Source organism: Ananas comosus, linkage group 7, assembly GCF_001540865.1.
Source record: "Ananas comosus cultivar F153 linkage group 7, ASM154086v1, whole genome shotgun sequence".
Classification (NCBI taxonomy): Eukaryota; Viridiplantae; Streptophyta; class Magnoliopsida; order Poales; family Bromeliaceae; genus Ananas; species Ananas comosus.
The window spans coordinates 13,422,490-13,439,156 of record NC_033627.1 but is presented as its reverse complement, the minus strand read 5'-3'; the positions used below and the strand labels follow the sequence as shown (position 1 = coordinate 13,439,156).

At 35.6% G+C, this 16,667-nt stretch overlaps 1 protein-coding gene across 1 annotated transcript; it reads left to right on the top strand.

The window, feature by feature from the left end:
• On the top strand, nt 11,972–12,832 carry LOC109712423. Its single transcript, XM_020235984.1, has one exon. It carries the CDS (start codon nt 12,101–12,103, stop codon nt 12,629–12,631), a length of 531 nt encoding a protein of 176 aa, XP_020091573.1. The 5' UTR covers nt 11,972–12,100; the 3' UTR covers nt 12,632–12,832.

Genomic DNA, 16,667 nt, shown 5'->3' with positions numbered 1-16,667 from the left:
CTCTAGTTGTGTATTCATGTCGGATACGGTAACGGATAAACACAGAATAAGTTGATAGCTGTAAACACAGGTGTCCTACAGACGCGTCGAGGCGTGTTGAATGAATATCTCTATCACTATATCTTTATCTTTATCTCTTTCTACATGTAGTTTTGTGCACATATGTTCATGTCTGTACATCCATTGTCATATCCCCTAGTGAATCGTGTTATCGTTTTCGACGACTGTGTTATCAGCTTATCCATACAGTATTGCGGCCACGCCACCTCTCCCTTGCCATTCATTACAAACAAGAAGACTCCCTATAACTTGAGGTAATTATTTTCAATTTGTGTATGTCATTGGTTTTACATATGAAGTAGCTGTTTTTGCTGTACTGGTTCTTTTTCAGACATTTTTGCACAAATACCACTTCTGTAGAAGCGCTTTTTCAGTGCAAATGAGCTCTTTATTTGCTGTGGGATTAAACTTATCACTCCTTGCTTGTGATCCAAACCTTGGGGGATTCAGAAGTGATAGATTTCCTTTAAGCCTTGAAGCATTGTTTTTCACAAAAACATAGGCAAAAAAATCAGCTCCAAGCTACATTTCTGTGGTCCAAGGCTCCTAGCATACATTTCTTTTGTTAATTCTATCTCTTTACAGTTTCTAACCTTTGAAATTGACATTTATGTTACTGATTGTGCCTAGAGGTTGATGGTTGGTATCTGAGGTTTCAAGTTTGAAGTCTAGTCAGTTAATTTCACATTTTTAGCCGAATTTATTTCTAAAATAAGAAATGAAGTGCATAGCATGTTAATTTTCTCTCAACAAAAAATAAAAGAATTGCAAATAGTCATTGGAAATTTCCTATAGGATATACACAAATAGGATTTCAATAATCAATACTCAAAAGAGTTCAGGATGTGTTTGGCCATATTATAGAACACAGTGTTATTTGATAAAGTACGATCTAAGCAATATAAGGGGAAGCGCTATATATAAGTTTGAGACTCAGAATCTCATTTTTGTCTCTTTTTTTTTTCAGCAAAGTTATAATTTTCTATCTGTCAATTATACTAAGTTATTATTATTATTTTTTTTCTTTTGAAAGTAAAAGTAGAAGTGCGGCCAAACAAGATAAGAGCATTCTCTCTCTCTCTCTCTCACCAAACAATTACTAGTACTATGCCCTGCACCTAAACTTAAATCTTAGCCCTATTTCAGGTGAGGTTGGGCCTCTAGTAGATATGTTTTTGGATGATTCGAGAGCTAATGCATTGGCCCAAATGGGGTTCTTTTATTCTTATATTTCACTCTTTTCTTTCATTTTTGAGAGAAAAGTCCAAATTGGTTCTGATGATCTGATCTAGTCGAATTAAGGTCAGATCAAAACGTACTACACGTAGACAACACCAAATATGAATTTATTGTATTGTTAGGAACCTATACTCCATCAAATTAATGCAGGAAAAGATGATTGAAAAGCGCAAATCTTGAAAATAAATCTTCATTCAAAAGCAAAATATGAACATCACTGTCTAGTACAGATGGTTGGTACCTGGGTTGCTAGCCGACGAATCGGGAGTTTAATCCCCTCCATGCTTATCTAGATCTAGTTTGGTAATATGATAGCTAAAAGTATCTGTAAACTTGTTCAAAAAATAAATTAAAAAAATAAATTGGAAGATTTAGAAGATTCGCATAATTTGAACTTATGCCCTCTTGAGTAAACATGTAACTTTATGTCCTTTTAATTTTCATTTAATATATCTCCATGCATTTATGGAGTACAGCTAACCAAACCCCACTTTATCAAGAGAAATGAGTGTATGACAACTTGATAACTCAATGGACCCTACTAAATAGCCAAATCACATGCTAATCCCACCTTAACAACTGGGTTAATTAGGATCCAAATAGTTTATTTGTATGTTTGAGTTTTTTTTTTTTTTTTTTTTTTTTTTTTTTTTTTTTTTTTTTTTTTCTGGATAGCCGTACACTATATGAATTTAGCTACAGTATTGACGCAATTAAGCTTCGTTGCTACGAGAAGAAAACTAAATACCCAAAAAAAAAAAAAAAAAAAAAAAACTTCATTAAAATGCGCTAGAGTACTACTATTTGTATCTCCTGCTAAAATGATTATGTTTGAGCAAATTGTTTGGTGATAAGTCATCTTGGTGGGAGTATTTTCTTTTTTGATTACAGGCCAAGAGTTTGGAATCAGGTATCATAAGATCTAAGTAATCTGGATTTTCAGGTTCAGTGTATGAGAGGATTTTTTATGTACAAAGAAAAATGATCTAAAGAGTGTTTATAGTAAATAATTCTAGTCATGCTCCATGCATGCATTTGTATCACATGGTAAATATCTTCTATTCTACCTAACAATTATGTTTCTTAACAAACAAGATCATTGTACAACTAAATATATAAAAATCCAATTTGGCTTCAAATGTCATATAGTTCATTTATTTTCCACCCAACGCACTCCTGATTCTAATATATTAATCATTAGATATCAACTACGACAATCTCACACGAAAAATATTGATACCATATCTTTTTCTATGCAAAACCCCAAGCAGAATTATTCCAAAGTACAAAATGATAATGCAATGTACTTAATTAATAGCTAAATTAGGGAGACAACTACAATTAAGAACCTTAGAGAGATGTATTAAAGTAAATTTAGTAATATAATTAATATTAATTAATTTGTGAGTTCTTAGGGAGCCCTATAGTAGGTAAGATTCTGATTCCAGAAAACCATGCGGGACTACCTCCTGTGGGACCCACCTCGTGTGGAGATCCTTTGTGGGTCCCACATCTAGCTTATCTTTTATAAGGAAGGTACTGCATGCACCCGGTGCACCATGCACTGCCCACTTAAGACATGTTAAGACCTGTTAATTCTCACTTTAGCAATTCCATTGCATAGTTCTTTGTCCGTCGTTTCCTCCGTTGTCTCTTTTATTAATTCACATTATATATATGATTTTCTTGATAATTTTTAATTCGTGATCAAAGATTGGATACTAAGATTATTTCTAAGTTGTTTCCTATCGGATCGATTGCGGCCCTTAAACGTAGTTAATAATTTTAGGACACTCAAAATACTCACACATATAGAATAGAAAATTTTGAGCCCCTTTGAGCCACAAATTTATTCTGGAGCTACTATACTATCGGAAGTATAGGAAATTCGGTGCTTCTAAATTTTTGGCTCTTATATCAACCCCTATGATCATTTCTAGTCTTTAGATTAATACTATTATTCTGTGACGACTACTCAACCCTAGGAGTATTACTCAACCTTTAATTTTTGATCCAAGGGTCAAAAAGTCAGAAGTATCAAATTCTCTATACTTTCGCTAGCATATATATAGAGTGCGGCTGGTATGCTTCTGGAAGTACGGGGCGCTCCGTGCTTCCAAGTTGTTTTCGATGTTGGGACTTTCGAATTAACGATCAGATCCGTTAGACTTGATTTAGAGTATTTTAAGTATCTAGAAAATAAATTTTGTGATTTTTTTTATATCATTTGCCTAGTCATCAAAATGACTCAAAATCAACGGCTGAGAATAAAAATCTTAAAAAATATGATGATATGACATTAAAATTTTAGATCAAAAATATTGATCTTGTTTTATATAATATAAAAAATTTTCTATCAAAATTTTACGTGATTTGAATATTTCTATACTGTTAAACTTGCAAACGGCTCACCACGGCCATTAAAATTATTGATTTTGAGACCCTTCGATCACTAGGCAAATGATATCGAAAAATTACAAAATTTATTTTCTAGGTACTTCAAATGCTCTAAATCAAATTTAACGGAGCCGACGTCGATTCGAAAGTTCCAACATCAAAAACGACTTAGAAGCACGGAAGGCTCCATACTTCCAGAAACATACCAGCTCGCTATATATATATATATATATATATATATATATATATGGAAGAGACCTTCACATAATATATTATTAAAAGTATAATAAAATAATTTATTACCAACTTTTTTACTATTCCACCAACCCCTACTAAACTGTAGGCATCTATTGGTTAATAAATTGATATTAAATACTATTTTCGTATTATTAATAGTATTCTAGTTCCACCATAAATGTATATAAAAATTTTTAAATAATGCATAATGAAACCAACAGTCCCTAAATCATCGGGGACCTAATTATTTATATTTTTAATTAAATTTATTTATATAAAAATTTATTAAAAGGAATTAGCTTATTCCTCTCTCTCTCTCTCTCTCTCTCTCTCTCTCTCTCTCAAAAGAAAAGAAATTAAGACGTACTATATGTCTATACATGAAGAGCGGTGCATGAAATATACGGATACATTTGGTGCACGCAACAGAATACATCCTTTGCGGGCCCGGACCAATGGAATCTCGCGGAGAATTATGGGTGGGCCCCACAGCGACAGGCGCAGTGCACTGTAGCTTAGCTAGTTGTGTGGGACCACCTTCTTCGTAGGCCCTTAATGGCTTCCCCGGAGTCGGGGTGATGTGAAACGTGGGGCCCACTATAATGCAGTGCGCCAATGGGGGCCCACCAACAGTTGACAGTTACTGGCGCGCGGGCCCACATCAACTTGTACGTATATGTTGTAGTTGTTGTTATTTTTAATTATTATTGGTCGCGGTCACCAAAAAGTGACTGTTACCTATTCCGCGGCTTCTATATGCATGGTTTTGGATGTACATGTTTAGTAGGGCTGGCGAAATGAGCGAGCCGGCTCGCGTTCGACTAATGTTCGGCTCGATATTCGGCTCGCTCGAGCTCGACTCGAATTAAATGAGCCGAGCTTGAACAAAATAAAAGCTCGAAATTCATTTCAAGCCGAGCTTGAGTATTACTCGGCTCGTTCGAATTAGGCTCGAAAAACTCGAAAGCTCGAAATATATATATATATATATAATAGAGTAGGGCTACTATACTCTTATGAGTAGTGGACCCTTACTACTCATAAGTTGTTTTCGATGATGGAGCTTCCGAATCGACGATCCACTCCGTTAAATATGATCTAGAGCATTTAAAACTTCTAGAAAGTAAATTTCATAATTTTTCACATCATTTACCTTATGATCAAAAGCTTACAAAATTGACAATTTTTAACGGCCGTATGGGATACTTGCTAGTTTAACGGTGGAAAAGAATCAGAAATATGTTGAATTTTTGATAGAAAATTCTATTCACTACCTAGATAAAGATCAATAACTCCGATCGTTAATTGAGGGATCCGATCATACCATTTTAGGACGTCGTTCGATTTTGACCGTTCATTTTATGCCCGCTTGATGGACTTTATTATGATTTCAAAAAATTACGAAATTATTTTCTAGAAATTTCAAATACTCTAGATCATATTTAACGGAGTGGATCGTCGATTCGGAAGCTCTATCATTGAAAACAACTTATGAGTAGTAGGGTCCACTACTCATAAGAGTATAGTAGCCCTACTCTATATATATATATATATATATATATATATATATATATATATATATATATATATATATATATATATATATATATATATATATTATATATATATATATATATATATATATAATGTATTTTAATTATATATAAGCTTTAATTTAATTTGGCCATATTGTTGCCCATAAAATAATCCATACATACAACCGTGCAATTGAGCCCAACTCTAAATTTACATAACACACTCTCTCTTTCAGACTTTCACTGTTGCACATAACCCTAAAACATGATAATATTCAAATTCTCAAATCCCTAATTTTTTTTCCTCTCTCTCTCTCTCTCTCTGACCCTCACCCAGTCAGGCAGTCACCCTAGCTCACATTTCTTATAATTATTTTGTATTTTGAATTATTGAACATGTTGTATCAAATTATAGGTAATGTTCTATAAAAATTAAACTATTGATTATATTATGTCGAGAATTTCAATCGGCTCGTTTAGAGCTCGAGCTCGACTCGACTCGAAATTAGGCTCGCTCGAGTTCGGCTCGAATTAATTTCAAGCCGAGCTTGAGCCTAGATTTAGGCTCGAAATTAATTTCAAGCCGAATTTGAGCTGACATAAGCTCGCTTGAGCTCGGCTCGTTTCCACCCCTAATGTTTAGTATCAGTTGAGGGGGTTTTTTTTTATTTTTAAGTTTTTTTTTTATTTTTACTTTTATTTGGAGAAAAATAATGAAAGAAAATTTGCTTGTTACCTAAAAAATATCGATGATATACATGATGAACATGATGTCAGAGATGCAAATGGATCCGGGTTGGTGGAGTTCCCGTCCCGATTCGTTCCGAATGGAGTGATAAGCGAGAAAAAAAAATAGAAAAAATATAACCCGTCTCGAATCCGCTCCGATTTGTGAAGTAAATAGAGCGAGAAGCGGGAGATCATTTTCTTCCTTCAATCCGTCCCGAACCGTCAAGAATCTGTCAAAAATCCGCTCCCACTTCGATCAGCCCCGAATTGAGCAGTAAGTGGGAGCTAAAAATAAAATAAAAAATAATCTGCCCCAAAGCCGTCCTGTTTTGATAAGAAATGGAGCTGGAGGTGGAGAAACCCTTCCACCTCTGGATCCGCCCTGTTTGCATCCCTACATAGTGATAGCTCGTTAAATATTAATAGAGGGGATTAAATTCACAACCTTACCGAACGAAATTAAAGATTTAGAGTTAATTCTGATATCATGTTAGGCCTAAAAAATAAGCAAAGAAATGAAGAATATATATATATATATATATATATATATATATATATATATATATATATATATATATATATATATATATATAGTTAAGCTAGAATACTCTAAAAAACATCAAGAGGGTGGTGTTTTTGAGTTTTTAGTCATTGGAAGGAGAGATGTGAGGTTGAGATGATGGTGATAGGTGGTGGTAGGTGGTGGTAAGTGGAATAGTGTTTGATCCAAAGGCTATTAGTAATCAAGGAGTAGATCCAAGGGCTAGAAATCTTCTTCTTCTTTTTTTTGAGAGAGAGATAAGTAGCACGCTACCCAATTCGTTTATTTCATGTAGAAAAAAACATAGCTGGAAATATGAATCAACTAAGATTCGAATTTGGGTCTCGAGTATCAACCACAAAGCTTTTTGCCACTTGCTCTAGGGATGATCGGTAAGGGCTAGAAACTTAGAAGCACCAAGGGGTTGGTGCTTCTAAAGTATTCTAGCTCAATTATATATATATATGAGTTGGACTGGGCTACTATTAGTAGCAAAATCCCATTATTGCTTCCAGTTTTTTAGCTTTTGGATCAACTTTTTTCATTATTTCTAACCATTGGATTAAATACTATAACCCAGTGGGGACCACTCAACCCTAGGGGGACCACTCTACTCTAACCGACTAATATCATCCTGATCCTACAATTTTTCATCCAATGGCTAAAAACTTGATAGCAAAAAGAGCGTTTTACTATTAATAGTATTCCAGCCTAATTCTATATATATATATATATATATATATATATATATANTAGTTCCACCATAAATGTATATAAAAATTTTTAAATAATGCATAATGAAACCAACAGTCCCTAAATCATCGGGGACCTAATTATTTATATTTTTAATTAAATTTATTTATATAAAAAATTTATTAAAAGGAATTAGCTTATTCCCTCTCTCTCTCTCTCTCTCTCTCTCTCTCTCTCTCAAAAGAAAAGAAATTAAGGACGTACTATAGTCTATACATGAAGAGCGGTGCATGAAATATACGGATACATTTGGTGCACGCAACAGAATACATCCTTTGCGGGCCCGGACCAATGGAATCTCGCGGAGAATTATGGGGTGGGCCCCACAGCGACAGGCGCAGTGCACTGTAGCTTAGCTAGTTGTGTGGGACCCACCTTCTTCGTAGGCCCTTAATGGGCTTCCCCGGAGTCGGGGTGATGTGAAACGTGGGGCCCACTATAATGCAGTGGCGCCAATGGGGGGCCCACCAACAGTTGACAGTTACTGGGCCGCGGGGCCCACATCAACTTGTACGTATATGTTGTAGTTGTTGTTATTTTTTAATTATTATTGGTCGCGGTCACCAAAAAGTGACTGTTACCTATTCCGCGGCTCTATATGCATGGTTTTTGGATGTACATGTTTAGTAGGGCTGGCAAATGAGCGAGCCGGCTCGCGTTCGACTCATGTTCGGCTCGATATTCGGCTCGCTCGAGCTCGACTCGAAATTAAATGAGCCGAGCTTGAACAAAATAAAAGGCTCGAAATTCATTTCAAGCCGAGCTTGAGTATTACTCGGCTCGTTCGAATTAGGCTCGAAAAACTCGAAAGCTCGAAATATATATATATATATATATAGAGTAGGGCTACTATACTCTTATGAGTAGTGGACCCTTACTACTCATAAGTTGTTTTCGATGATGGAGCTTCCGAATCGACGATCCACTCCGTTAAATATGATCTAGAGCATTTAAAACTTCTAGAAATTAAATTTCATAATTTTTCAACATCATTTACCTTATGATCNATATATATATATATATATATATATATATATATATATATATATATATATATATATATATATATATATATATATAGTTAAGCTAGAATACTCTCAAAAGCACCAGAAGATTGGTGCTTTTGAGTTTTTAACCATTGGGTGAAAAAATGTAAAATTGGGATGATGATGATAAATAGTGTAGATGGAATAGTGTTTAATCCAATAATTATTACTAATCAAGAAGTAAATTCAAGAGTTAGAAACCTAAAAATATCAAAAAGATAATACTCCTAAAAGTATTCTAGCTTAATTTTATATATATATATATAATTGAGCTAGAATCTCAAGAAATTAAATGCAATGCCCTTTCCAATCATTCATTCAGGACAGAATTTTTTTTTTTTTCTTTGAAGGATACACAACTGAGCTTTACACGCATATCGAAAAATCAAATTATATTTCGGTTATTATTATTATTATTATTTCATGTATATTGGGAATGCAGTCATATTATTGCTACAATGTGTTTTGTTTTTTTGAGAAATTTCAACAAGCGATATGACAGCTGATATCAAATCCCTACAGTAAAAACTAAAAATGATGCTCCTCTTTTCAACTCTTTTTCCTTTTGTTTCCCTTTAACCACTAAATCGTGTATATTCTCTGTATAATTGATTTGTTGTTGTTTGATGTATAATTAATTATATTCTCTTAACCACTAAAGTATATTCTCTGTATAATTAATTTGTTGTTAGATGTACCTTGAAATTGGTAATCGACTTCAGTTTTAGAACTCCGACCAGTCGATAGTTTCGCGGTGCAACTAATTTGAAAAATAAATTGTGAAGAAAAAAATTAATATATGTAGTGGATAGCGGAGGACTCGGCTTGATAGGCTTGAGCCCGATCAGATTGGATCTTGAATCCGTTAAGAATTTGTTTCTTCATTTTGCCCGAGATCGAGGCAACATATTGATTGTACTATAAACGTTGTATTTTTTTTTTCGTTCAATAGTGAAGCTCTCCTCCCTCACTCGTAATTTTTTTCTGCAAAAGATTTTTCACATAATTAAATATGTGCGTTCTTTTATTTTCTATTTGTGATTTGTCTATTTTCGTGTTCGTCATTTTTTTCTTTTTTTGTTTGTACGTTTGTCGTAACTGTTGTGTTACATGCTCGGACCATTTTTCCAAACATATCTTTCTTGAAAGATAAAAAAAAAAAACTCACAAAAGCAAAAAACGAAAAATAAAAACAAAACGACTTGTATTATCTTAGATAGGTACTCTCTCTAGTTTTGAATTTCACTTTTTTTTTTTTTAGAAAAAAAGGTGTAGAATGGATGCATATTTACTGTTGTAAGGAGTAAGCTCTCTAGCTAGTTACAATACCAATTGATGCAAACTCCTGTGTTTGTTTTATTACATCTTGATTTTATTATAATTTGTCGCGAACATGGTTGTTAAATTGATGTGGAGCATGAATGGATGAGGTTAAGTGGAAATCCAAGAAATTAACTGATAAATTACTATCCACTAATCTATGAATAAAAAAGTTATTTTAGAATGTGTCGGTTTCATTTGACGATTTAATCGCTCGAAAAAATTACCACCTATATGTACCTTATCTACTACATCATCCAGATACTGCACTAGTCAAAATACAATACAATGATAAAATATATATATATATATATATATAGTTGTACACATCTCATAGTCATGTTTAATAGTGCCGAGCATTGATTCACATGAGATTTTCTCTTTCGCTTAAAGCGCATTATGATTCATTCGGTCTACTACACTAGGACCAAGCAAATAACCTCTCCACAGTTTTGGTTGTACCAAAAGATGGTGGACCGTGCAGAGAGAGAGAGAGAGAGAGATTCAAATAAAGACCGTAAACCCTTCAAATACTTTAGACAATGTTCGCCGATGCCGACCGCTCGAAGAGTACATGTCGCATACTGATTCATTTTGTCTAGTGGACCAGGTTCGAGCAGCTAATTAATCTCTCTACAGTTTTGGATGTACCAAAAGATGGTGTACCATAAGTAGAGAAAGAGAGAGGGAGAGAGAGAGTGTGTGTGTGGACAAAATAAGAGAGGGCATGCATGATGCTGCATGATAGTGATAGGGGCTTTTGTTTTAGCTTATTGTGGACAATGTTTAGTGGGTCTCAACTCTCAATATCATGGTGTGACCCCTTCTCTTTCTCAACCATCCAATTTGCTCTTCACCTCTCTTTTCATCCCCATCCAATTGAAATTAATTAACAACTAATTACACCAAAAAAATCAACTCCAAAATTATGATCCACTATCAATTAAAGTAAAATAATAACAAAACCCAGCTCTGAACCCCTCAATAATTGAACTACAATCATAGAGAGGGAACTTACAAGGGACCCACTTATTAGGTTTGTGTTTGCTGGTCCAGGATTGGGTCCTTTCAAAGTGACAAATCATTGCCCTACACCTGGTGCACCGAGTCAGCAATGTACGGCGTCGGAAGATGCTATTTCTTTCGTCTTATATTTCAATTCCTACTAAAAGAAAATTAGAGGACGGTAACGAAATTATGAAATTAGATTATGATATATATGCTTCTTGTAGGCCCGTGAGCAGAATTTTTTCACGCACGAAGCAATGTCGCTTTTCATTCGACGCAAGAGCAATTAAAAGCTAATTTACGCACTAAGTTTGGCTTTTGTTTAAATTATTTAGAAGTTATCATCCACACGCACACTCTGGCATGAAGTAGAATTCGAATCTAGTGTTCGAACAGATACCCGACAATTACGCTAATCAGTGGCGCGACAGCTACACCAGCCCTTGTGTTTTTTCTTTGGGAAGAACTTCAAGTTTTGAATTCAAATTTTTGGTGAGGATGGTTTGGACAGTTTCTATTTTAGGAAAGTGGTAGATTTAAACAACTTGTGTAACAACTGAGCAGCAGAAGCTGTGGTTTCCCATCATCATCATCATTGCTGCTATATACCAAAACCGAAAACGGACGGCGCCCATTGCATCTCTTCACTCCCATGAGCGGCCATCCGTATGCCACGTGGTACATATGGGTTGGATCGCTTGGGCCCACTTAACACGTGGTAGTTAACAAGTGGTTGATTGAGGCCGATTAATTTTTTTTTCCCCTAGAGCGAGTGCGTCGTATCTCCATAGACCACCCAATGAAAAAGGCATCGAGGAGGAACGTGTTGGTGTCCGATTGGTTAGATTAGTTTCTCGAAATGGACAAGCCACGTGGGGCCCACAACGGGCCGTGTGTGGCCACGTAGTCACGTGGACCGTGGGCCCCACCACCCGCCTGTTTGGATCCATCCCTAGTCAAATTACTCCCGCCCCGCCCCCCATTAATGGGCCCCACGACTACGTCACGACCCACATATGGGGGGCCCAATGAAACCCAAATGAAATGAAACACTACCCCTCCTCGAATCCCTATATATACATCCCCCGCCACTCCCCCCGCGCCCTCGTAATTTCTCGTATGCGCCTATAGCGTCCGTATACGACCCCCGCCGCACGCCACGTCACCCGATTTTTTGGGTTTTTTTTTTTTAAAAAAAAAAAATTAGTTTCAGCTCGTGGAGATCGCCGATCCCGATGGCGAAGGGGAGGCGTTACGGCGCGGATCGGCTCCTCGTCGGGACGTACGGCTACGGGGGCGGCCACGTCAGCGGCGCGGATTTGCCTGACCTCGGCGAGGAGGAGGTGTGGTCCACGGCCGAGCCAGAGGAGCCGTGGGCCCGGCCCGCCGAACCGGAGCCGACCGCGCGGCGGTGGGCCCCGCGCGAGGACCGCCACGTGGGCGGGCTCTCGCTGGCCTTCGAGGACGGCGCGCCCGTGCGCCAGCCGGCGTGGAGGCGACACGTGGCGGCGTCGGCGCCGGTGAGCGTGCCCGATTGGCCCCGGATGCTCCGGGCGCAGGCGAACCAGCCTCCGGCGCAGGAGCCCGAGACGGACCGGGTCCACGCGGAGGACGAAGAGTGGGTCCCGCCGCACGTGTACGTGGCGCGGGAGCACGCGCGCGGGGTGGCGGCGTCGGTGTTCGAAGGGGTGGGGCGGACGCTCAAGGGCCGCGACATGAGCCGGGTCCGCGACGCCGTTTGGAGCCAAACCGGGTTCTTCGGATGAACCGGACCGGCCCGGACCAAAAAAAATCTTCCCACCTTAGGGGAAAAAAAAAAAAAGAAAAAAAAAATTATATTCTTCATTTTTATTCTAGCTGTGATTTGGCCACGTGGACTTTGGAGGCTTAATCTAACGATGTCGCCATTGAGCTTATCGTGTCATCATATAATAATAATTAATAATTAATTCTCTATGATGGTCTAATTATTTCCTATTCTCTTTTTATTCGATTAAAATTAAATTATCCTAAAGCTACTTTGAGAACAATTTTTTTTCTTTTATAGAAAACTCAGGACTCTTTAAAACGCAGAAGAGATTGACACTGATACTGTGTTATTCGAAAGACCGGCTACGACTTAACAGCGGGTATTAAATTTTAACAAATAATAAAAAAATTAAAAATAAATTTTTTTTTTTTATAATTGGAGTGGAGGAATAAAGGGGTTTTGAAGCAGCAATTATTGTGGGACCCACAATAGGGGGTGTGGGGCCCCACAAGTGGGGTTCGGGGGCTTCACAAGGGGACGCACACAAGTGGGGGAAAGGAAGGAAAATTTTAGAATGCGACGGGTATATTGGTGTTGTGATTTTTTTTTTTAAAGTATATGTTTCATCATGATTGTAAAAAAATATTTTTATTATACTTTTGTTTGAAAAGAAAAAATATAATTGATTTGTTATTGATGACGTGGTGCAAGTGTGATAGTGTATAATTTCTCGAAAGGGAGAGGGCTGCCATTTTACTGTCACTACCTTTTTTAGGAAAGAGACACTATTGGGTTTTAGCACTAGTGGTTCACAAAATAATAATAAATAATAAAAAGAGAGAGATTATTTTTACTTATGGTTGGAAATTTTTCTAGATGGCAAAGATTATATCATTAAAAAATATATTTTAGACGGCGCTCTATTCTACTATTTTTAATATTTGATATGTATCGACACTATGATTAATCGTTGTCTAGAAATATATTTTTATTAAATATTGATAAAATTTTTCGATACGCTATTAAAACGTCGGTATTTTGTCTTGATATGTTTATTTAATAACTCTTTGCTCGATACTTTATAATCGTCGAAATTATTCTTGGCGACGCTTGAAAGCGTCGTTAGTTATTGTTTAAAGTGTCATTCAATATAAGATTTAATTTGTTGTAGTGATTACAGATTCTTGTGTTTCACGAAACGGCAAAAAATTTAATTATTCAGTTCAGATCTTACTTTCATTTATATTATTTATTAGTTATAGTATTATTTAATTTGTAAGGTGCAGTATCCATCAATTAGGTGGTACTTAAAATTACTGAATTTTTTTTTTTTTTTGGAGTTTAGAATCTTATTTTATTTTCGGTTATAGGAGCTTTAGTTTTTTTTTTTTTTTTTTAATTGCCAGATATTTTAGTTCATAAGTCAATTTTGGACTTCCTATGACTTGTGACCAACATAGCTGTTATTAGAGAAATATTGTTTTGGTAAAAAAAATAAAAATAAAAGAACAAAATGTTTGAAACTGCTTTAATAATATTTTGATTATAATTTTCCTAGTATATAACTTGTTGAAAGCTAGAAATAAAGGTTTTAGGTTAAAGTTTTCATTTTGCCAAACTACAAGTTACTTCCAATTTGCCATTCTACCAAGAATTTTCTATTTTTCTTAGTAAATTAAGTTTATTTCTTCTTTGAGATAGCTAGTAAAATTTTATTTCTTCTTATTACCAACAATTTAACCAAATATTGTCATCTTCTTATCCTTATACGTTATAAATGAAATTAATTTAGTAGCAATATCGTATAAAATAACTGTTACAGATAAGACTTAATTTCTCAAATAAATAAAAATATTATAAAAATGACAAATAGAAAAGTACGGGATATTTCTTGGAGGCTACCTTGAACCCATACCTCATCATTCTCTTGCACTAATAAATGCATGGTACTCTTTATTGGTGTAATAAATTATGTAACAATGGCCTCTTTTTCCTTCTTTTTTCATTTCCTTGCACTGATCCCTTATTATGGTGGGCTATATTGCAGACACTACTTTACCATCTTTTATTCCTAGTCAAAATGTGCATCCTAAAAAGAAAACCCATTAGTTTAAGTTTAGGACACCAATAGAATCTTTGGTACAAAAGGGAACACATGAATTGGAGACACTATCATTATCCTCTTTTTCAGTTAGTCAAATGAGTGTGGAGTTTGATTTTATCTCTCTCTCTCTCTCTCTCTCTCTCTCTCCACCCACACACGCGCGCGCGCACACATATATATATATATATATATATATATATATATATAAAAGAATCCAACTATGGTGCTTTATATATATATATATATATATATATATAAGAATCCAACTATGGTGCTTGTAAAAGTACCAAGCACTTCGTGATTGTAAGTTTTTTACCGTTAGATCTACTTTTCGGATCATTTTCAATCATTAGATTATACTATTCAACCAACCACCCACTCAACCCTAGGGGGTCCACATCATTCTAATCGCATATCTCTTAATCCAATGGTTAAAAATCTACAAACATCAATAACTTTGTACTTTTAAAAGCATAGGAGCTCAATTATATATATATATATATATATATATATAGTCTGGCTACTATGCTATTAATAGCATGAAGCACTTGGTGCTATCAAGTTTTCCGCCGTTAGATCATACTATTCAACCAACCACCCACTCAACCCTAGGGGGCCCACATCATCCTAACTGCACATCTTTTAACCCAATGGCCAAAAACTTGGTAGCATCAATGACTTGGTGCTATTAATAGCATATTAGCCTAATTCTATATATATATATATATAATTGAGCTCCTATGCTTTTAAAAGTACCAAGTTATTGGTGCTTGTAGATTTTTAGCCATTGGATTAAAAGATATGCGGTTAAGATGATGTGGGCCCCCTAGGGTTTAGTGGGTGGTTGGTTGAANCTAATAAATAAGTGACCAAAAAAACATGAGGGACCATAAACATCACGTCCACATGTTCCATTTTCTTAACTTAAAGCTACAAAGCATATGAATACAACATGCCATAACTGGGTAGGCCATATTTTGGTTGGGGGGACACCTCTTTATATATATATATATATAGAGTCCGGCTACTATACTTTTATGAGTATTGGCTTCCTTATACTCATAAGTTTTCGGCCCTTAGATTTATTTCATTAATCATTTTCATCCGTTAGATCATACTATTTAACCAACTACCCACTCAACCCTAGGGGACCACTATTATTTTAAGTGGGGACCACCATCATCCTAACCACACATCCCATCAATCAACGGTTAAAAATTTATGAGTACAAGGAGGTCTATACTCATAATAGTACAGTAGCCCCAGCCTATATAGGGAAATCTTTTACTATAAGGAGAATATTCACTCATTGAGAGGAAAAATACAGGATGGATATTGCTAAATTAGATTAGAGATAAGAATATTCCCAAGATAATGTATCTTTGGGTATTTGGAACCTTTTTGAAGTAGTAGTCACTGTCAATATCTACTCAGCAACAACTAGTCTTTTAGCTGGGTGATCACCATGAATAAGACAAAAAAAAAAAAGGTTTGGAAAAGTAGAACACCAAACTAAAGCTTCTCTTGAAACTATTTACATGCAATAAAAAAATTAATATAATAGTATAATAATAATAATAAATAAATGAAATAGCATGTGTACATATCACACCAATTTTCATTAAGAGGTAACTTTTGTGATTTTATTGAAAAGTAGAAAAATATGTTTTTATATGCGCCATTCTATGCTAACTCCTGTTGATTAATTGAATTAGATGACTCTCAATATCACAGGGGTTTTAAATTTAAATCAAGCAATGAAAAACTAAACTATGACATAATAGACCTTTGGTCCCACAACTTGCAAAGATGTTTATGTGTATAAAATGTGTGGTTGCTACAACCTGGTCACTAATCATAGGTTGTTTATAGCCTACATTCAGCGAAAGAGAATAAAAGGAATTTTACTACATGAAGATGAGTAGGGCTGCTGTGATATTAGGAGTAC

Excerpts from the sequence above, each read along its gene's own strand:
- LOC109712423 (XM_020235984.1), top strand. The coding sequence starts at position 12,101 with ATGGCGAAGGGGAGGCGTTACGGCGCGGATCGGCTCCTCGTCGGGACG.